The 21,914-nt window shown below is 46.4% G+C and overlaps 1 protein-coding gene across 3 annotated transcripts in view; it reads right to left on the bottom strand.

Annotated features, from left to right (window-relative positions):
• EIF2B3 (eukaryotic translation initiation factor 2B subunit gamma) overlaps positions 1–21,914 on the bottom strand; it is a 170,626-nt gene that overhangs the window by 2,292 nt on the left and 146,420 nt on the right. For 2 of the 3 annotated variants that reach the window (XM_027108742.1, XM_027108741.1), the window contains exons 11-12: positions 12,397–12,500; positions 3,628–3,849 (exon numbers count right to left, since the gene is read on the bottom strand). In XM_027108742.1, the coding sequence (XP_026964543.1) occupies positions 3,797–3,849; positions 12,397–12,500 (157 nt within the window). In that variant the 3' untranslated portion in view covers positions 3,628–3,796. Of the gene's footprint in view, positions 1–3,627; positions 3,850–12,396; positions 12,501–21,914 lie in introns of those variants that run through there. The other variant, XM_027108743.1, reaches the window with a different exon arrangement.

Raw genomic sequence — 21,914 nt, 5'->3', positions numbered from 1 at the left:
ATCTTTCATTTACTGGCTATGAGATCTTGGGCAAGTCACATAATCTCTGACATTGCCCTAAGGATTAAATGAGATAATATATATAGCTGAGGAACAGTGCCAGGAAAAGTGAAGCAAACCACCACCACACACACACACACACACACACATCAGGGTAGGGTCCATGAGGGAGGAGCCAGGGCAGGCCTTCTTTCCCTGGTATTCCCCAAGCTACTCACTCACCATGCTTTGGGCTGGCTTCTGTTACCTGGGCCAGGCAAAGTCAATGACACTGAGATGTGGAGGAGGGAAGCAGATGCCCTAGCAGCCCCCTACTACCACCCATTATGTTTAGGGACCAAGCCTGGGAATGTATGCCCCTTCCCTCTAGGCAGATTTATTCCAGTAGCACCTGTCAAGTCTCTAGTGCTAGAGGCTGCAACCACAGATCAGAAAATGGCCTTTTACCTTGATGGTGAGGGAAGGAGAGAGGATAAGAATCAAGGCAGAATTTCCCCATTTATCCATGGCAGAAGAGCCCCTGATACAAGCCTTCTGGGTGGTGGCAGATGGCTCAGGCTGAAGACAGGTCATCCTGACCTCTAGTAGAATGTGTTCTCCTGCTCAGCCTCTTTATCTCCCTGTCAGCTCCATCAGAGCTGAGCTTTCTAGACCTTCTGTCTGGGTGGTCCTTCCCCACACCCCTCCCCCCCTTCCTCAGACACATTTAACTATTTAAAAAGCAGCATACCAAGACCTGGCTTATGTACCTTCTTAGGGGTAGGGATGCCTGTGGATTAAAAAAAGTCTACTCTTTGCAATTCTCTGGAAATAGGAACAGCTTCTATACTAGGCTGTGCAGACCCCTAGATCACTCTTGGGATCCAGCTGGAGTTTTCCCTGACGCTTTCCACTGCAGATGGGAGTGGGCTAGCAAAAGTAACGTGATGAAGAACTGGGAAGTTCAGCCTCTCGCCTTGGAAATAGCTTGGAGGGCAGTCTTGGCGGTCAATCCCCTTACAGGCTCAGGGAGCTCTTGCTGGCAGGTAGGGGAGATGGGTTACTGGGGGAGGGGTTCTTGCACCAGTAGCCATCAAACTGTGTCTGATCTGGCAAGCTCCCAAAACCCCAAACCCTCAACACCTCCCCAGAGTCCCCCTTGATTTGGCATTAAAGGCCCCCTTCCCCCTCTCCTCCACTTCCCTCATGCAGCATCACTGGGAGAGAGAGGCAGGGCAGATTCTATCAATTCTTTTGCCTGCCTGGCTCTTCTGGCTTCTGACCCATGGAGAGGTAGCTGGCCAGTGGACATGCAGTTGCTCACTACATTTCAAACCTCTGTAGATGCTGCCAAAAGGAAACAAAAGCTGTCCCTGCCTTCTGGCAGACAAACAGAACAAAGAGAAGAGAAATCAAAGCACCTTGGGCACTCAGCCCGTTCTGGAATTGTTCGAGACAATAACAGCAGTGTCCTGAGCTGGGGGCTGCTCCCAACTGGGACTCAGACTCAGCAAGGTCTTCCCCTGGGGGACTTTTACCTTGTCTTCTTTTTCTTTCTTTCTTTTGTAAACTCTTATTTATTTATTTTTGGCTGCATTGGGTCTTCGTTGCTGCGCGCTGGCTTTCTCTAGTTGCAGCGAGTGGGGGCCACCCTTCATTGTGGCGCACGGGCTTCTCACTGTGGTGGCTTCTCTTTGTTGTGGAGCATGGGCGCTAGGCGCGTGGGTTTCAGCAATTGTGGCACGTGGGCTCAGTAGTTGTGGCTTGTGGGCTTAGTTGCTCCACGGCATGTGGGATCTTCCCAGACCAGGGCACGAACCCGTGTCCCCTGCACTGGCAGGCGGACTCTTAACCACTGCACCACCAGGGAAGTCCACCCTGTGTTTTCTCCAGCTCCCTCCTTTCCTTGGAGCAGGAGCTGCTCGTGGGCTTGTGCAAGGGAAGGTAGAGGAGAGGCTTTTCCTCTACTTTACTGTCAGGGGTTCCACGAGCTCAGTGGGGAAGATCAGAAAGGGGTATGGGAAGGCTCTGGGACAGTTTAATCAATCCCTTCTCTGCCCCTACTCCACCCTACCTCCAAATCCACCCACCTCTATCCCCTTTCTGCGGTCAAGGAGCAGTCTTCTGGCCTCTTGGGCCACCTGGACCCCAAGGGTCAGAAAGCTCTGAGAGGGGACAAAACCTGAGAAAGTCACTTAAAAGTCACCCAGTCCAACTTTTCCATTTTGCAGATGTAGAAACTTAGGGACAGAGAGAGACAGTGATTTGGCCAAAGCCAAACAACATTCCACAGGGCAGGTCTTCTTCCATCGAGGCCAGAACTGTCTCTAGCATCATCGGAGCCCCACAAATTGAATATCACCTCCAAAGGGGATCATCTTGGGCACTACCACAGCTCTTTATTCCCACCTCCCCTGCAGTCCTATCAGTTTCAACCACTCTGCTGGGCCATTTCAACTCCTGTCTGATTAGGACAAACTTTCAGGAACCTTGACCTGACCAGTGGGAGGAATGTGGAGCTCTAGAGCAACCAAGAAGGCTGGCGGAGGTGGAGATCCCCCAGGGTAGGAATGCTCATCTAGTCTCTGACAAGTTCAATAAAAGCAACTAAGATTCAGGCAAGATCACTCAAATGAACTTGAGAGACTTCAGATTTTTGAAGCAATGTAGAAACCAGTATTTCGAATCATTCTTTATAATTACAGCCACCCACAGTGAGCACATCAAGAGAAACGTTTCCTTTGATAATTCTAGGAGGTGAAATCTCACCCCAGGAACCACTTTCATCTTCCACCAAACACCTGCAGGCTGTAAAAGCAATGTAGGGAGAGGCAAGAGCAGAGTGTGTGTGTTTGGGAGCGGGGGTGGTGAAGGCAAGGTGCACAGGGATCCAGAAGAGCTCTGAGTACTGAAATGTCACTTCTCAATGATCTGAAGCAGGAGAGTCTGTGTAACTAGGGTATAAAGGAGTGCAGTTGGAGAAGACTCAGAAAGAATTTCCAACGATGATATAGGTTGCTGGCTCTTCCTTACCACGTTGGGCAGACCTCACTAAGAGGAGGTGAGAAGGGGTCTGGCTTCTCTCAAACCATGGCTTTCTTTTATTGCTCTTTCTTCCACTAAAACCTGTGGGGATAGGCTTGTTGGCTAGGCAGGGGCTGCCTCCTGATTGCTCTAGGGTCTCCAAGGTGTAATAGTTGAGCTGGAGAAACTGACCCGAGGCTGGAAGGATAGGAAGTAAATGGCAGGGGTTAGAAGGTGAGGCTGGCGGTGGCGTGGTGTCAGGGGCCAGGAATCTGTGTGGTAGGTATGGGAGCAGAGCAGTAAGTCCTGGACTGAGGTTCAGGGGCCAGGCTGCCCAAATTGACAGCTGTAGAGGGAACATCATATGCAGAGGTCGCAATGACAGCAGCTAGGCCTATGGGCCTAGAAAGCCTGATTAGGGTCAGGGACTGAAGTACCCTCAGGTCCTTTCAGGTGGGAGATGCTTTTAAGGACGACACTGGGCCAGCCAGTCAGAAAGTAGCCCTTCTAGGAACTTCACCACTGGACAGCTGCTGCCCCTGCCTGATACCCTCGGTGTACAAGAGCTAGGCCACTGTTCCACACGCCAGCTCCAGATGGTTTCTACAACATGAACACACACTGTGTATCTCTGGAGCCCATTTGATGTGGAGCTTGGGACTACTCCCTAAGTCTCCAGCATGCCTTTGGGAGCCCTTCTTTTATTGGGAAATAAATACAGAGTCAAACAGGTGGGCCAGCCAACATCTGTAGTTCTGGGGGCCAAGAGGAAGGAGTCTGACTTGCTCAGAACTCAGATCTCCATGAGCTGGTCATTCCCCACGATCACCTCATTCACTCGTTTGGCTATAAAAGAAAAAGAAAAGATTGTTTAAGAAATGGCAGCAAAATATGTCATTTCAAACCCAATTACTTCTAATTCTGTGTTCATAAACATTCATGCCTCTCCTATGTGGCTCTGCTCTTTGGAAGCTCTTGGGAATACAACTTGTCGAAAGGACTTTGGAAGAGACAGCATCTTCCCACACAGGAGGAGGGGACTGACTCTCTATACACCTGGCTTTCAGGAGACTTCACATAGGAGGGGGACTGGAACTGAGTCATAAAGAATGATAGACTTTTTTTAGGCAGTATATCAAGGGGAAGGCATTCCAGGCTGTTAGAACAACGTGAGCAAAGACATAAAGATGTAAGAAAGAGGCCTGTGAAAAACTGTGGTGTGGCCAGAGGATAGGGAATGGGGGAAAACAGTGAGAAGAAAAGAGACTAAATAGTTAAATGATGGAGATATTCAAAGGAGAAAGGGAGATGCCTCATATGTCACATGTAAATAATACTCCATACTCGACAGGGTTATTGTGAGGATTCAATGAGTTAAAGAATCATTGAGTGTTTGACAAATAGTGGTCAGTATTGTTTTTATAAAGTCCAAACTCGTAAGGCCCTCTGTGACCTGACCTTTGCCTACCTCTCAGCTTTATCTTCCATCACTCTCCATTTGTACCTAGAAGCCATGTTATTTTACAGCTCTAGACCTTAGTACATGCTGTTCCCTCTGCCTAGAATGCCTTTCTTTCTCTCCCTACTCACCCTAAATGCCCTAATCAAGCACCTCCACTATGTGATGCCTTCCCTTCCGAACTGTCCATTTCCTGCTCTCTGAAAACACTCTACCTGATGTGTATCTCTATCTCTACTTCACTGTAAGAATCTTGAGGGCAGGGGCAGTGGATTTATGATCACGCCCCAGTGTCTAGCACAGCTACTGGCACATGAAAGATTTCAGAGGTTTGGCGTAATGACAGGGATAGGGTATGGTTATGTAAGTGGAGAGCTAAAGTTGCAGGGGAGTGAAGGTTGGTGGAGAAGGTCAGGGAATGGTGAAGCTGAGGGGCTGGATGGTTCAGCGATGAATATGTTTAAGTTGTCCAAGATGTTTGGAAAAAGAGAGGGAGGAAAGGGGAAGACTGTGAACCCTCAATATATTTAGGGGAGTGCCCTGGGAGCTTACCAACGATGGGGTGAAAGCTAAGAAGAGGGTTAGCTTTCAAGGAGTAAGAGCTATAGAAAGGAGGCAGTGAACCAATGGTCTGGAAGGGGTAGGGGAAACCAGGAGCATGCTGTCTGCTTGTTCCCTGGAGGTATGGAGCAGATGTAGGAGGAAGGAGAGCTTTCAGTGTTCTATTGGCTCAGACAGAAAAGGCTGACCACCTGGCTGAAAATGGATTCCTTCTGGGTTAGCTTGGCTTCTAAAGGTCCAACACCTTTCTTGCCACACATGGGGGCTTGAGAGTGACCCTGATAGGTGAGGCAGAAACTCTGACTTTCTTGAGGCTCTACTTCAGCCTCAGAAGGGTTTGGTGCAGCAAAATGAAGATCGTTAACGATAGGACCAAGTTTGATAGTAAAGAGATGTTTTGTTCTGCTCATATTGCCCACAGCCTGGAGCCTACTTCCGCTCTGTCAGTAGAAAGGGGGTTTCTGACTGAAGCTGTGGAGACTTTGAGATTTCAGACATGTCCTCTGTTCTATTCACCTTTCCAGTTTTGTTTCTTGCTATATCTCCCTTACACACTATATTCTAGATTTTCCAAATGATTTTCAATTCCCAACATATCAGATTGTTTTTTGCCGTCAGGTGCCTGTTTACATGGTTCTCCTTTGCTCGAGAGGTTCTTCCCTTTTGTATATTTGGTAAATAGCCAACAATTTTAAGATTTAGCCTAAATTCTCTCCTTTGAGATGGTGTTCCTGATCCTTGTGCCAGGAACTGACCAATTTCTCTCTTCTGTCCATAATTAACCCTGACAGTCTTCTACCATCATACCTGTGAAATTTTACTGCACTTATTTCTTTTTTTTTTTTTTTTTTTTTTGCGGTACGCGGGCCTCTCACTGTTGTGGTCTCTCCTGTTGCGAAGCACAGTCTCCGGACACGCAGGCCCAGCGGCCATGGCTCACGGGCCCAGCCGCTCCGCGGCATGTGGGATCCTCCCGGACCGGGGCACGAACCCACGTCCCCTGCATTGGCAGGCGGACTCTCAACCACTGTGCCACCAGGGAAGCCCCTGCACTTATTTCTTTACTCATCTGAGTCTCTATAATAGACTGTGAGCAGCTGGACAGCAAGAGGCAAATCTTACTCATCTTTACACTCCTAGCCTCCCAGAGCCTGGAAGATAGGCAGTAATTGTTTGTTGAAGGTGTGTGTGTTCTGGGGGTTATGTGAGGGTAGAGAAGTGGGAAAAGGAGCATGTAGGGAGGAGAAGGCCTCCAATCCCCTTGTCAAAGAGAATATAACTGACACATCCGGTGCGTTACAGCAAAGGTCCTAGTGGGTCTAGAGCATCTTCGGGCCTATTTCTCTAATGTTCTCCAGTAGGAAGAGAAACCAAGGTCTAGGCCTTTCACAGAGTTTCTTGTTTCAGCATTGTATTTGACAGAGGCAGTCTCATGTGAGAAGAAAAGGTGACAGTGCAGAATAGGAGAGCTCTGAGCCATAGAGATTTGAATTCTATTAGTAATTTGACTTTGAGCAAATTATTTCATGTCTTTGGGCTTTAGTTTCCTCACGAAGTTGTGGGGATTCAATAAGATAATTGATGTAAAGAGGCTTGAAAGTATTAAACGGAAGTTACAGGACGTGGCTGGGTCTGGCCTGTGTACTCCTGCCCTAGGAGGTGTTCTTTTTATACTTTATAGCAATCTGCTTCCTTCAGTGAGAGGAATGGGAGGGAGGCCCAGACACTGCTCAGGCTGCTAAATTCCCTAGGGCTGGGGCTGGTCCTGGAGTGTGACTGTCAATCAGGCTCTACCTTGAGGTAAGATTGACCAGAAAAGAACAAAGGAAACGCTTCCCTGGCTAGCTTCCCAGGGCACCTCCAAAAGCTCCTCTTTGCCCTTTATCCCTCTGTAGCCATCAGTTAGCCACATCATCTCATAACCAGACTCTGACATCTGCTCTTCCTTCACCCAGTCTCTTCCTAGTTTCCAGGGACACTGGAATGTTCTGAAGACAGTGCCAGTTTCATTAACACTTCTTGGTCCTCAGTGCTCCAGACCAGAGGGGTTAATGAGGGGTTAGGCTGAGGCAAACAACACCTTTTTCTGCTCTGCTAGGCTCCGAATAAATACCTGCACCATCACTGGGACTCAGGGGAGGAAGACTGTATCTGGCATTTTGGGGGAAGATGTATTTTTATGGAGATTCAGTAAGGTGGAGGAAACCTGAAGGGGAAAAACAAGCAGTACTAGTTCCGCTTGGCCAGGGCTGGAAGGAGGCTCCAATAAACACACTGGAAAAGTTCTGGGCTGGAATCAGGTCGGGAAAGATCCTAAAGGGAAGAGTACAAGGGAGGAAAGTAAGTTGGGAAAAAAACCAGTGAGGTAGAAGGGAATGACAAGTCACATATGAAAAGCTGCACTGTTGGGAAGCTGGGGAGGACTCCTGCTAGCCAGGACTTGATCTATGTACCCATCAGGTCTACTTTCACAGCCAAAGGACTGATCACTGCGGGACCAGGGAAGAGATCCAAGTTCTCTCACTGACAGTAATAAAAGACTCAGATGAAATGTCCAATTAGTTTCCCAGGTTTTGACTTTGTTGGCTGTGGTTTTTCAGTTGGCTTGAGCAGGAGGTCAAACTTGGTTGCCAGGATTTTTGCCAGAGATAATCTCATTAACTGAGCATGCTGGGTGGGGTGAGTAAAGGCAGAATTGTTAGAAAATGCCTTGTTCTCCTGGTAGTGCTAAAAACGGGCAGAGGGGCCTACGCTGGGTTACGATAGTCCCATTTTTGGTGTAGAAGACTGCTATGGATGTGGTGACTCTGTGGCATGCAAATGACTGGGATTTGGAGAGGGGATGGCATTGCTTCTGAGGATGAATGTTTTTTCCTGAAATCCCTCCATGGGAGGAAGACTGACTGGGGACTTTGCCATCCCCTGACTCTTTGCTGGTGAGGACCTGAGCTGATGTTTGTCTGGGTCATCCATAGTTAACAGGTCTTGACTGCTGCACTGATGGTTTGGAATTTGCATTCTCAATGTGGCTCAGCCTCAAAGAAAAGTGATAGTGGGGACTTCCCTGGTGGTCCAGTGGGTAAGACTCCACGCTCCCAATGCGGGGGGCCTGGGTTTGATCCCTGGTCATGGAACTAGATCCCGCATGCATGCCACAACTAAGAGTTTGCATGCCGCAACTAAGAAGTCCGCATGCTGCAACTAAGAAGCTCACATGTGGCAACTATGAGCCTGCATGCTGCAACTAAAGATCCCGCATGCCGCAGCGAAGATTCCGTGTGCAGCAACTAAGACCCGGCACAGTCAAAATAAATAAGTAAATAAATATTTTAAAAAAAAAGATAAGTGATAGTGGGAACAGGTGACTGGCCAGGAGTACCTGTGGCAGGAAGGCACTGACTACTGTGCTGGACGCATTGGTCTCTCTAGCATAGAGGACAGAGCAAGAAATGTTGGGGTTCTCCAGTTTAAAGTCCAGATGACTTCCCTGGCCATCTCTCCTTCAGGACCGTTAAGGAGAGGGCATGTAGTTAGAGCTAGAAAGCCCAGGAGACGCCGCAGCCCGTGACATCCTAGGGGTTTGGCTGGCACATCCCTATGTTCCCTGATGGGAGATGTGCCTCAATACTGGCATTCCGTTGACATTCATGCATTCTGCACACAGAATGAAGAGGGGTCCTTGCAAAGTAAAAGAAAGGAGTACCAATACTTTGCTGGAAGTGGGGAGAAGAACAAGCAGAAACTGTGAGCTTCCAGGTTCCAGCAAATAAGAAAGGAGGGACACCCTAGGGCAGTGGCAAATGGAGTTCACTCATTCAAATATGCCAGTAAAAACAACAAAAGGAAGCAGCTCCTGGCTCCAGGAGGGACTGAAAGAAGAAAAGCACTAGGGGATGTTTCTACTTTTTGCTGAGCAGGAGATAATTTACAAAGACAAAGAAGCAAGAAGGAGGTGGAAGAAACATGGTGTGGGGCCATAAACCCAAATAGGAGAGAACAAAGCAGGGGAGAGAAATGCAATGAGGAGACAGGGGAGGGGATGGGATAAGAAAGCAGCCCCACAGACCAGCTGAGCGGCTGCTTTTGAAGCTCTGGGGATCCCTTCCAAGACCTTCCATGGAATCAGAGAAAAGGCTGGTGTTCTCAATCCTATTTTTAAGAAACAACCAACAGGGGCTTCCCTGGTGGCGCAGTGGTTGTGAGTCCGCCTGCCAGTGCAGGGGACATGGGTTCGTGCCCCGGTCCGGGAAGATCCCACATAACGTGGAGCGGCTGGGCCCGTAAGCCATGGCTGCTGGGCCTGCGTGTCCGGAGCCTGTGCTCCGCAACAGGAGAGGCCACAACAGTGAGAGGCCCGTGTACTGCAAAAAAAAAAAAAAAGAAACAACCAACAGGCCTCAGATGCTCAAAAACCAAGTTTCTCTGCAAGCCAAGGGTAGGCTTGGGTGAAGTGGTATGCTGAGCAGGGGAAAGAACTAAGACCTGATGTTCCTGAGGAGAGTAAGAGCCATAATATGGAGGCCAAACATATTTTTCCTATTGGTCTGAGAAAGATGGACTAAAGGGAGAAAAAGGGTATCAACGACCAAATTCTGCTGGGCAAGCCAGGAATGGCTTCTTCTTCTGGTCTTTTTGGAGGCTGTCGATAGTTCAGGCTGAAGACCCAGTTTTGTCATGTACTAGCTATGACCTTGGGTAAATTTCAACTTTTCAAAGTCTCAGTTTCCACTTCACCAAATGGGTCAATAATGAATCCCTACCTTAGATGGCTTTTATGAGAATCCAATAAAGACAATGCATGGGAGAACATTTTAAAGCTGTAAACAATAGCTGTAGGCCAGTGGCACTCTAGGAGGGCAGGACCATCCTGTGCTGGAGTTCAGGCTGGTGTCTCAGCCCTCTCACCTAAACTCATACTCTCAGCTGGCACGGGATCACAGCAGAAAGTACCAATAGCTGGGGCACCGCTGCTGACCAACACTCCTGTTCAAAGATTCTCTGCTGAGACACTGGGTGGAGTCTGTCTCCTACTAACTGAACTAAAAATGCCAGCCTTCCCTGCAGCTAGGGCAGGGGTATAGGATCTAGGCTTGACCTGTTAATGCAGCCACCACAAACCTTGGGCTGGGCCACCACACAAAAAAGTAGGAACCAGAGAGAATCCACCTGCTGGGCGGCTGGAGTAGCACTGCCAGCTGTGATAACCAGTGTTCAGCAAGGATGGCAGCAGTGTCCTCACCAGAATGATTTGGAGTGTAAATCTTGGCTGTAACCCATTTTCTAAGCTTGATTCTGCAACTTCTTAGAGCTGTGAGCTACCTACCTTTACAATGAATTCTTTATCAGCTTAAATCAGCCAGAGTTATTAGTTTATGATGCTTATAACAAAGAACCTTATTGGTAAACTAGTGACACCCAGGAAAGGCCTCTTAGAAATGACAATTCTCACACGTAGAAGAAGAAAGCACTTGAAATGTGGGAAGAAAGGCAATGAAGAGGAGAGTTGCATCTAGTCTCAAGTGAAGAAAAAGGTTGAAGGGTGGTTTCAGGCCAAGGCCACATCTCCCCAGTTCATTTATCGGTGTTGCATGTGGTTCTTTCATCAGCGTAAGTTTAGAAGAGAAGCCAGAAGAGATTTCATGATAACTGCAACTATCTCACAAATGCCTTTCTTGGAACCCAAACTCTCTGCCCTGAAATGCCCCCAATTTCCCTTTATGGATCCAAAATTTATTTACTCATCTCTCCCCTTCCCACTATCTACGATAAACCAGGACCTGTTCTGAGAGCTAGGGATACATATTGAAATAAGTCAATCCTTGGCCTGAGGATCTCAGTCTAGTAGGGAAGGTAGATTCATAAATAATAGCCATAACTTGTGTATGTACTTTAATAAAGGTACTGACAAAGGAGCAGAGGAGGAAGGAATGCTCATTTTGACTGTGGGGAATCATGGGAAGAGTCAGGGAGAGAAAGCACTTGGGCAGAGTCATCAAGAATTCCAGAGAGAGAGAGGACATGTGCAAAGGCATGGAGAGGCACAAGAGCATGGTGTGTATATGGAGCTCTAAGTCCCCTGGTATGCTCCAGAAGCTGTTTGTACTCCTCAAAACATTTAACTGTATTTAATTCTCACAACAATCTTCCAAGATAGGTTTTTTTTTTTTTTTTTTTTTTTTGCGGTACGTGGGCCTCTCACTGCTGCGGCCTCTCCTGCCGCGGAGCACAGGCTCCGGACGCACAGGCCCAGGGGCTATGGCCCACGGGCGCAGCCGCCCCGCGGCACGTGGGACCCTCCTGGACCAGGACACAAACCCGCGTCCCCCGCATCGGCAGGCGGACTCTCTCAACCACTGCGCCACCAGGGAAGCCCCAAGATAGGTATTATTGTCTCAATTTTTCTAGTTTCAAAAGTCTGAGGCCAAGAAATTAAAAACTTAACCTGGTGCACATCCAGTGAGTTGCACAGCTGAGATCTGAACCCGGGTCTGTTTGAGTCTAAAGCTCGCAAGGGAAGCACACAACTTTAAAAAGGGAAGGAGAAAAAACTGAAGAAGGCCTCTACTTACTGGGAGAAGGAAAATGATGTGGCTTACACCAATTCAGAATTGGTGGGTTTAGTTCCTTCAGCAACTCCCCTATCCCATCCTATTTTAGGTTTAGGAATAATCTGAAAAGGAGTGAGCCATCCTTACTGATCGTGAGCTTTGTCTACTTTTTGGTTAAAAATACCCAGCCAAATTATGGACCATTCAAATTTGACCAGCCCAGCAGGGAAATCCTGATGTCTGCATGTCTCTCTAGCACTATACAGTCTTTCTACAGCTACAGTGCAGAGCTCGCTAACAGTAAAGCTCACAGCATCATCGCTAAGCAGTTGAGGATGGCTCTGAGAAAATGGCTTCTGAAGAAGCTGCTAACCTTCTTCCAGGCCAAGAATCTATGGGACTCTCTCTCTTAACTATCAGGTCAGATGAGGTACTCAAGGACCGCAGGAGGCCAGAGCTAGTTCCAGAGCCTTTGTTGGATCACTGGCCCTTCTCTCTTATGCCTAACAGCCACTGTAAAGTATTGGTGCCAATCTGGGTCATCAGATCTTTCTGTTAAGTTTTCAATTTTTTGGTAGTAAGGCTGCATAAATATATATGAGCTTATCTAACAAGATAAATTCTTAAAAATGGAACTGTAAAGTCAAAGTTAAAAAATTTGACAGTGATGTCAATCCCCTCCTAAGATAGCTTTATCAAATTATGTTCTCACCTGAAGTGTATGCATATGCTTGTTCCCCAATTCTCACCAGCACTGAGCATTACCTGTGTTACTGTGATATGTAAAAAATGGCACCTGTGATTGTAATTTGGTTTCTGGTTTACCTTTGGCTTCAATCCTCTGGCTGCTTCCAATTAGGCAGTTCTTGATGTCTGCTCCCTTCTCGATTACAGCATTATTGCAGATGACGCTGCCCTGGATGTTGCTTCTGTAACACAGTAACCAAGTTAGGGAGTGTCCATGGCTCTCATCACTATCCTTGTCACTATGGGTTGGGGGTTCTGGCTCCTCCATATGCTAGGACTAGCTGGCCAGTCCAGTTAATGGCTACAAGCTTATCATTAGAAGACAGAATGGCACAGCTGGGCCAGGAGAGGACGGGGCTTTAGAGAAGACCAGAGTCTGTATATGCTCATAATGATATTCCCCCAAAGCCTGAAAAGAGCAACCAGTCTGCCTTCAGTTCTTTAGGCACCCCAGACTGGGAGGTCTAAATTCCATCCAATCTCTCTTCCTTTGGTCTGGGGGTGGAAGCTGGCCCTGGTCCCTGGGCTGATCCATTGTTCCTGTCTCTCATCTGGGAATATATACCAAATTTCATTGGAGGCTCAGATCCCATGAATCTCCCAGGAGATCAGCTATGGAAACAGTGGGTGCCCCACAGCTCTCATCATAGACCCTGGTTAATCAAAACCATACTCGTTTAGAAAAAAAAGGATGCTTTTTAAACCAACTCCATGCTACATAAAAGATTACTCATAAAAGCAACACTCTCAAGAGGAGCTCCACTGGCTCTTAGCATTTGAATGTGTTTAAAAAGCATCTTCTTGGCTTCTGAGGACTGGTGGGTGGGGGAAAAGTCCTTTTGAAAATCTTCACTAGCATTTATTGCATATCTACCTCAGCCCAGGTACTGTGCTAAATATTCTATACACATTACAGGAGTGACCTACAAATCTAGCCATTTCATCAGTAAAATCATCTGGGACATTCCTAAATCATTCTGGAAGTACCATTTTTACCTCTGATGTAGTAAAAATAACAAAATTTTACAGATGAGGTAACAGATTAAGAGAAGTTAAACCATTTACCTAAAACCACATAACTGCCAAGTAGCAGTTTCAAAACTAAGTCTGCCTGACTCCAGAATTCATACATTTAATCATAATGCCATACAAAGAAATTAAGGGGGGACTTCCTTGGTGGTCCAGTGGTTAAGACTCCACACTCCCAATGCAGGGGGCCTGGGTTCGATTCCTGGTCAGGGAACCAGATCCCACATCATGCCGCAACTAAGAGTTTGCATGCCACAACTAAGGAGCCAGCAAGCTGCTACTAAGGAGTCCTGGCACAACCAAATAAATAAATAAGGTTAAAAAAAAAAAAAGAAAGAAATTAAGGGGAGAAAAGGCTAGAGGAAGCCTGGGACTGCCTAGTTTTTTTTTTAAATTTATTTTTGTCTGTGTTGGGTCTTCTTTGCGCACGCAGGCTTTCTCTAGTTGTGGCGAGCAGGGGGGATACTCTTGGTTACGGGTGCACAGGCTTCTCATTGTGGTGGCTTCTCTCATTGTGGAGCACGGGCTCTAGGTACGCGGGCTTCAGTAGTTGTGGCACGCGGGCTCAGTAGTTGTGGCTCGCGGGTTCTAGAGCACAGACTCAGTAGTTGTGGCACACGGGCTTAGTTGCTCCGCGGCATGTGGGATCTTCCCAGGCCAGGGCTCGAACCCGTGTTCCCTGCATTGGCAGGTGGATTATTAACCACTATGCCACCAGAGAAGCCCTGCCTAGTTGTTTTTTTGAGCCAAGATGGCTCTGTGGAAGGAGCTCTATCCTAACAAGGGAATATTTAATACCCTAAAGAGTCAGAAGTGGGCAGCTGGAGGGGAGAAAGAGGTGAGTAGGAAGGATGTGAGTATCCATTTAAACAAAACAAAACACGAACTAAAAAAAAATCCTCAAGCAACCCAGGAGGCGTGGGGGATGGAAAAGAGGCCATTCCAAGGACTAAAACTATCATGTACAGGCCATTAAAAAAACAGATTCTTCCTTGGGACTCCCCTGGTGGTCCAGTGGTAAAGAATCCACCTTCCAATGCAGGGGACGCGGGTTCAATCCCTGGTCAGGAAACTGAGATCCCACATGCTGTGGGGCAACTAAGCACGTGCACCACAGCTACTGAGACTGCATGCCTCAACTAGAGAGCCATGTGCCACAAACTACAGAGCCCATGCGCTCTGGAGCCCACGCACCACAACTAGAGAGAGAAAACCCGCACGCCACAACTAGAGAGAAGCCCACACGCCACAACAAAAGATCCCATGTACTGCAACTAACACCTGACGCAGCCAAAAAATAAATAAAATAAAATAAATATCAAAAAGAAAAAGATTCTTCCCAAATGCCAAAACTTTAGTAAACTGCCAAAAAGGAATTTTAGTACTTTATGGCATTCCAGAGCCTTCTTTATCTCTATTCTTCTAGAAGGTTAAAGCTTGTCGGAAAGCAGCAAAAGGCCAAAGCCACAGCACCTCTGTGGTGTGGGCTAGAGATGGGTAGAAACAGTTTTAGGTTTTTTTTGGCTACACCATGCGGCATGTGGGATCCCAGTTTCCCGACAAGGGATCGAACCCATGCCCCCTGCAGTGGAAGTGTGGAGCGAGTCTCAACCACTGGACCACCAGGGAAGTCCTAGTATTAGTTTGTTTTTTGGCTCAGACTCAGGATACACTCAGTGGGTGGGCATTAAGGGACCTTCCAGCACTTTACAATTTGCCCTCCGCCTGAGGAAAAGCAGTCCAGTCAGCGGTTAGGGTGACTCCTGCTCCTAGGGGAAAATTCACCCCAAGAGAAGAGTAAGGAAGTATAGAAAGCCTCAGACACAGAGGCTTCTGAGACATAGCAGGCTTACAACTGGCTACTAGTTTGTCACTGAAAAAGTCTCATTTCTTTTTTCAAAGTGGGAGAAAGGGGATGCTTCCTACTTATTCGTTTAAGAGTAGTAGCATGCTCTGGAGTTAGGCTGGGGTAAACATAGTCAGCAAACGAAACCGCCAACAGGAACTCCAGCAGCCATAATTAGAGAGTACTAAATGGCTATTTTGGAATCTGGGACACAAGTGGGAACCATTTCTGGAAGGAAGAATCTGGAATGACTGAGGTCAGATTTCTACAGCAATGGATAGCCTGGGTTCTCCTTATGTTTAACAGGTCTGATTAAGGTCTCAGGAACCCTCCATATTGCTTTATTGCTTGTCTCATCCAGTTTGTGTGTTAACTCCCTCTGAGACAAATAAACCACCACGAGAGAGTCTGCAGATGTGATAGGGAATAAGTGGTTGATTGATGAGAAGCTGGGGGCTCTTCTGAAGCTCTTGTTCAGTGGATCTGTGAAAGGCTTTGAGACGACAAAATGCTTAGTGAGTGTGAAATCTTTTCTACCACTTGTTTCTTCAATTGTTTCCCACGATCATTGTTGCAGTCACGAGTCACCTAGCAAGGCTGAGGTACTTTGGAAAAATTTTAAGCCCATTTAGCTTTCCTCTTGTCCAGAAAGAACTCCAACGTTAAGGATTTTACAGGTAGTATGTGTGTTTGCTCAGGCTGGAGGGGAAGGACAGACACTACCATATCAAACAAGCCCCCCTCCAGGTCGCCAATCCACAGTAAAGACTTTGCCTTTTCTCCTCAGTGCTTAAAGCAGGAGGGGAGGTGACTTCCTATACAGCTCATGAAAAGACCTGGCCCCAGTGCCAGAACTACAGTTTCTGAATCCTACTTTTAACTCTCAGCTTGGTACTAAGGACTCTGCTGTGCCGATGCCTGGCTGTGTTCTCTAACAAGCTGCTCAGAGATGGCTAAGATTAATGGGCTTTTGGTCCTCACTTCTTGGTGGTGTCAAATTTTTTTTTTTTTTTTTTTGCCGTACGCGGGCCTCTCACTGTTGTGGCCTCTCCCGTTGCGGAGCACAGGCGCCGGACGCGCAGGCTCAGTGGCCATGGCTCACGGGCCCAGCCGCTCCGCGGCATGTAGGATCCTCCCCAACCGGGACACGAACCTGTGTCCCCTGCATCGGCAGGCAGACTCTCAACCACTGCGCCACCAGGGAAGCCCGGTGGTGTCAAATTTTAAGCAAAGCTGCAGGCCTTGAGAAACTACCCCAAGAACCCTAATGCTTCAGTGGAGAGGAGGCCATGAGAAAAACAGAGGCCTATTGTAAGATCACTGCCAAGATACCATAACATACGACAAGAGGAAGAAGCCCTCACCTGGGAAGCAGGAGTGCCTCCAGATTCTCATTCCTCCTCTGGCTTTAGTTAGGACTTTCTTCAGTTTATTCCAGGAGAGAAGGGAACTCACATAAATCTAATGTCTAATACAGCTCAGTCACTACACAAAGCACTTTATATTTATTATGTAACTTAATCCTTTTAGCAAACCTGCAGGAATGGTGGTATTTATTCTAATCTTTACAGATAAAAGTGGGGCTCACAGAAGCTAAGCAATGTGCCCAAGCCTACACAGTGGTAAGTGACTCTCCACGGTGCCACGGGCTTCTGCCTCAGCTGCTGACTGGCAGTGTTTGGTAAAGAGCCATGAAACTTCTTAGTTAACTCTGAGGACAAGCAGGTTCTTCTCTGGGGATTAGCTGGCACGCTTTCTAAACTTACTCATAACCTTGGGGAGAAAAGAGCAAGGAACTGGAGATACACGTAGCCTTTTTAGGCATGTGACTAAAGGTCTCCTTCAGCCCAAAGATTATGGCTGAGTTGCCCGTATCTCTCCAGATGCCAGAGGCTCCTAATCTTGGCCCAAGAGGCCCTGGTCCAGGTGTTCCTCTAGATGAAGAACATGTATTATTTTTAATGAGATATTTCAGGCATACGCAAAAGTCCAGAGAATATACAGAACACCTGTATACCCACCAAAAAACAATACAAAAATAAAGTATTTTTCTTTATTTCACGTTTCCCTCCTTCTCCTCCCAGAGGTAACTACTATTTGACTCTGGTATTTACTGTTCTCAAGCATTTTTACTACATATATTAGTAGACAATATATAGTATTCTTTTGCAAAGTTTAAAAATTTTATATAAATGCTATCATTCTCTATGTATCCTTCTGCAACTTGCTTTTTTCAACATCATATTTGTGAGATTTATCCAGGTTAATTCATGTAATGAGATACAATACTTGAAGAAACATCTCACTTTCTTCCTGTCTCTGGTCACTCTCGCTCTTGGGTCCTCTAGATTAAAATGTACTGGCTCCAGTGAGCAGGCTGAACATTTCTTCCTTTTAGTTCTATGTGCCTCCCTTTACTATATAAAGGTTTAGTAGTGAAAAATGTCTTCCTCCTCAGAAATCTAATTATATTCCCTAAGTAGAGGCTAAGAAAAAGGACTCGGGGGAATAAAAGTAAAGATGTAACAATATTATTTTTAAAAATTTATTATTATTATTTTTGGCTGTGCTGCGCGTGGCTTGTGGGATCTTAGTTACCCGACCAGGGATTGAACCCAGGCCCACGGCAGTGGAAGTGTGGAGTCCTAACCACTGGACAGCCAGGGAATTCCCAAGATGTAACAATCTTAAAAGAAATAAGCTGCAGTAGTCTAAGAAGATGGGCTTAGTGCAAATGGTTACAAGTAGGGAATGAATCAAAAGTCCGAAGGAGTCCCTTAAGTCCAGGGGATCTTGCCAAAGTTTATAATTTGGTTTCTTTAAAAGTATGACTGGGGCTTCCCTGATGGCGCAGTGGTTGAGAGTCCACCTGCCGATGCAGGGGACACGGGTTCGTGCCCCGGTCCGGGAGGATCCCACATCCTGCGGAGCGGCTGGGCCCGTGAGCCATGGCCGCTGAGCCTGCGCGTCCGGAGCCTGTGCTCCGCAACGGGAGAGGCCACAACAGTGAGAGGCCCGCGTACTGCAAAAACAAAACAAAACAAAACGAAAGTGTGACTGAAGAAACATGGACAGAATTCTTTGAACAATTATGATCTTTTTTCAACTCTAACTGCCACAGACTTAATTTTATGTTTAAGGGAGTTCACTTTTATACTCAGCCTACCCATTTGTCAGTATTTTGTTTCATTACTTACTTGGCTATATTATGTCTTCGAGTAGAGTTTTCCAGAGGGTTCATTGGTGACAAATCTCCTGAGCCTTGGAGTATTTCTGATGATTTTATATTTCAACCATATAGGATTCTTAGGTCACAACTGTTTTCCTTCCAAATTTTCTAAATGTTGTTTCACTGTCTTCTGGCCTTAAATGTTGTCACAGAAAAGTATGAGGCCAGCCTGTTTTTCTCCCTTCTATGTGCCTTGATGTTTTTTTCCTTCAGTTCTATGTGCCTTGAGATTTTGCAAAAGTGGTGTTTGCCATTTCTCCTTTAGATCGTCCATGCCCCTATTCCTTATGCTGGTCAAATCTTGGTGCTCTTTTTGGATCTGACCTAAATTTCATTGCGTCTGGCAGATATTCTTTAGTCTGTGTATGGGTACATGGCAGTTATCTAGTTTTATTATAGATGAAGCTTCCTCTTCTGGTTTTGTTTGTTTTCATTTTGGTGAGTTTGAAGGAGTAAAGCACTTACTTCATGACTTTTTCTAGAAGCTGACAGGGCTCTTTTGACAGATAGTCAGTTACAGTAGGAGGGCTTAAATTAGGGATCTCTATTTTTCATTCAGTAAATACTTACAAGGTATCTAGTATATAAAAAGTACAGTATTGGGGGGACTTCCCTGGTGGTCCAGAGGTAAAGAATCCGCCTTCCAATGCAGGGGACGCAGGTTCGATCCCTGGTCGGGGAACTAAGATCCCACATGTCGTGGGGCAACTAGGCCCGCGTGCTGCAACTACTGAGCTCACGTGCCTCAATGAGAGAGCCCATGTGCCACAAACTACAGAGCCCATGTGCCCTGAAGCCCACACGCCACAACTAGAGAGAGAAAACCTGCACTCCACAACTAGAGAGGCCTGCACGCCGCCGCAACTAGAAAGAGGCCCGCGCATCGAGGCAACGACAGATCCTGTGTGCTGCAACTAAGACCCGATGCAGCCAAAAAAAAAATACAGTATTGGGAGTTAAGGGATACAAAGACATATGAGGAGTATTTCTGTATTCAAGGAATTTACAGTCTAGTTGAGGAAAAAAAAAAGATGCAGTAAGTGTCACATGAGCATAAGTAAAGTGATGGGTGCACAGGGAACAGAGAGGTGGGAGAGATAATTTCTGGCTAGGAAAATTCAAGAAAACTGCATGAAGCAGTTAGAATACATGTGGGACCTTGGAAGATGGGTAGGATTTCTACAGGTAAAGATCTCTAAAGAGAGGCAATTCAGGCACAGTGAATGTCAGGGATAAAGGGGAGTGGAAATGTAAGGGGCTCAGTGGGTAGGGCAGTGAGTTGAGTGTCAGTAAAGAGGACACTCAGGGTAACAATGAGAAGCAGCAATACTGTATCTTGTTTGGCTTTGAGGGCTGCACTGGCTGCCTGCAGAAAGCACGGAAAATCCAGGTGAAATCCTGGTTCCCCAGCCTGCCTGCATGTGAAGGTGCTACCCTAGACTGCTGCTTGGGTCATTCACCTTGGACTAGGAGGAAATGCAGGAGATGTTAATCAGGACCAGAGGACCAAAGATGCAGAACACAGGATTGACACTGAAGCCTCGACAATGAAGTTTTCACTACACTTTTGATTGCTGAACATCAGCTGTCATATAAATTGGAAACGGTAGAAAATCAGAAAGACAGGAAGGAGGCTTCTCTGCATAGTCTTGCCTATACCTTCCCCAAGGCAGTCCTACTAGCATCCTTTAAGCCCTGAGGACCTTGGGTGGGTGTCCAAGCCACTATCCAGAAAGTCTTAGCAGCTCACCAATGCTGGCAGAAACAAGCAGACTAAGAATATGAGAAACTCCTTTCTAGACAAATTCATGCTCCTACTGTGCCATTTAGTCCAGATGTAATAGCATCAGGGTAATCAAGTCTCACATGAGAGCAATTTAATCACCTTTCCTAAATTTACTGTAAGTAATTAAAACTAAATGACCCGGGGCTCCCCCGGTGGCGCAGTGGTTAAGAATCCGCCTGCCAATGCAGGAGACACGGGTCCAAGCCCTGGTCTGGGAAGATCCCACATGCCGCGGAGCAACTAAGCCCACAAGCCACAACTACTGAGCCTGTGTGCCACAACTACTGAAGCCCACATGCCTAGAGTCCGTGCTCCCAACAAGAGAAGCCACCACAACGAGAAGCCTGCACACCACAATGAAGAGTAGCCCCCGCTCTTCGCAACCAAAGAAAAGCACGCGTGCAGCAATGAAGACCTAACGCAGCCAAAAAAAAAATTTAAAAACAAAACAAAACTAAACTAAATGACCCAAAAATAATGGGAAAAATTTCATATGGGATGCAAGATGTCTTATCTTATCACCAGAAACTAACTTGCAGCGTTGGGTAGTCTCTAATGGCCTTCCTAGTCATTAGTCCCATATGGGCTGCCTATAGCTTCACTTAAACTTTTTTAGTTGGAAAAATAGTAGCAGCCACCATCTAAAGCTCTACTGTTTCCCCAGCTAGAAATCTTATTAGGCTATCCAAGGTTACACCTCCCCCAAACAGCAACTGACTCTGGAACATTGTGCTAGGTCTTTCTATGAACTTCTCTCATATAAATAAGCTGGAGTTCCTTACAGAGCCTTAGTTTCCTTACCAAGTCTGTTCATGTCAATTCAGGACACTAACAGTGGGCTTTAGAGAGCTGCTCCTTTGTCTGCCCACCCACAGGAGGGGAGGGAGAGGTCACCAATTAGAGCAAACAAGGAAGTTATGGCACTGTCTCCCTTGGAAGGTCTGAGGCAAGAGGAGACAGAGTGGAAGTTACAAAGCCTCATGAGCTACTCTAGAACCAGGTGATCAAATGGATAAAGGCAAGTGTAGTTCTGGTTTTTAAGAGAATGGTGACATCTCAAAGTCTTACGTAGGAATCTGGAATGGGATATGGAGTAGCACAGGAACAATAAGAAAAAAGTCTGGATTGCCAAGATTTATTCATTGTAAAAATGCAGAAATTGAGCTGGATGATTTCTAAGGCCCCAACTCATTCTAACATTCCAGGACCCAGTGTTGGAGCTAGATCATGAGAAACATGAGAAACTCTGAAGCTGAAACTTTATTCTAAAACTGAATCAAGAAGAAATAGATAACTCAAACAGACTAATCACTAGAAATGAAATAGAATCTGTAATTTAAAAAAAGCTCCCTACAAACAAAAGTCCAGGACCAGATGGCTTCACTGGGGAATTCTACCAAATGTACAAAGCAGAACTTAAACTGATCCTTCTCAACTTCTTCCAAAAGACTGAAACTTTATTCTAAAGGTAATGGGGATTCTTCAAAAGTTTTTGAATAGAACATGGATATGATCAGAGATATTCTTTAGGACGACAACACTGGCAACATGTCACCTCTGTGAGATGAGATAAAGTAATGAAGAAGATGATAATGATACAGCTAACATTCTTTGTGCGAAGCACTGTTCTCAGTGCTTTATGTCTATTAACTCACTTAGTATTCCCAATAAACCTATGAGGCAACCCAGTTTTTACCCTATTTTAT

The sequence above is a fragment of the Aethalodelphis obliquidens genome, unplaced genomic scaffold (genome assembly GCF_003676395.1).
Source record: "Aethalodelphis obliquidens isolate GAN/ISIS:26980383/991018 unplaced genomic scaffold, ASM367639v1 scaffold9, whole genome shotgun sequence".
In the NCBI taxonomy this organism is placed as follows: Eukaryota; Metazoa; Chordata; class Mammalia; order Artiodactyla; family Delphinidae; genus Aethalodelphis; species Aethalodelphis obliquidens.
The sequence above is the reverse complement of the archived record's forward strand: the minus strand, read 5'-3'. Positions and strand labels throughout refer to the sequence as shown.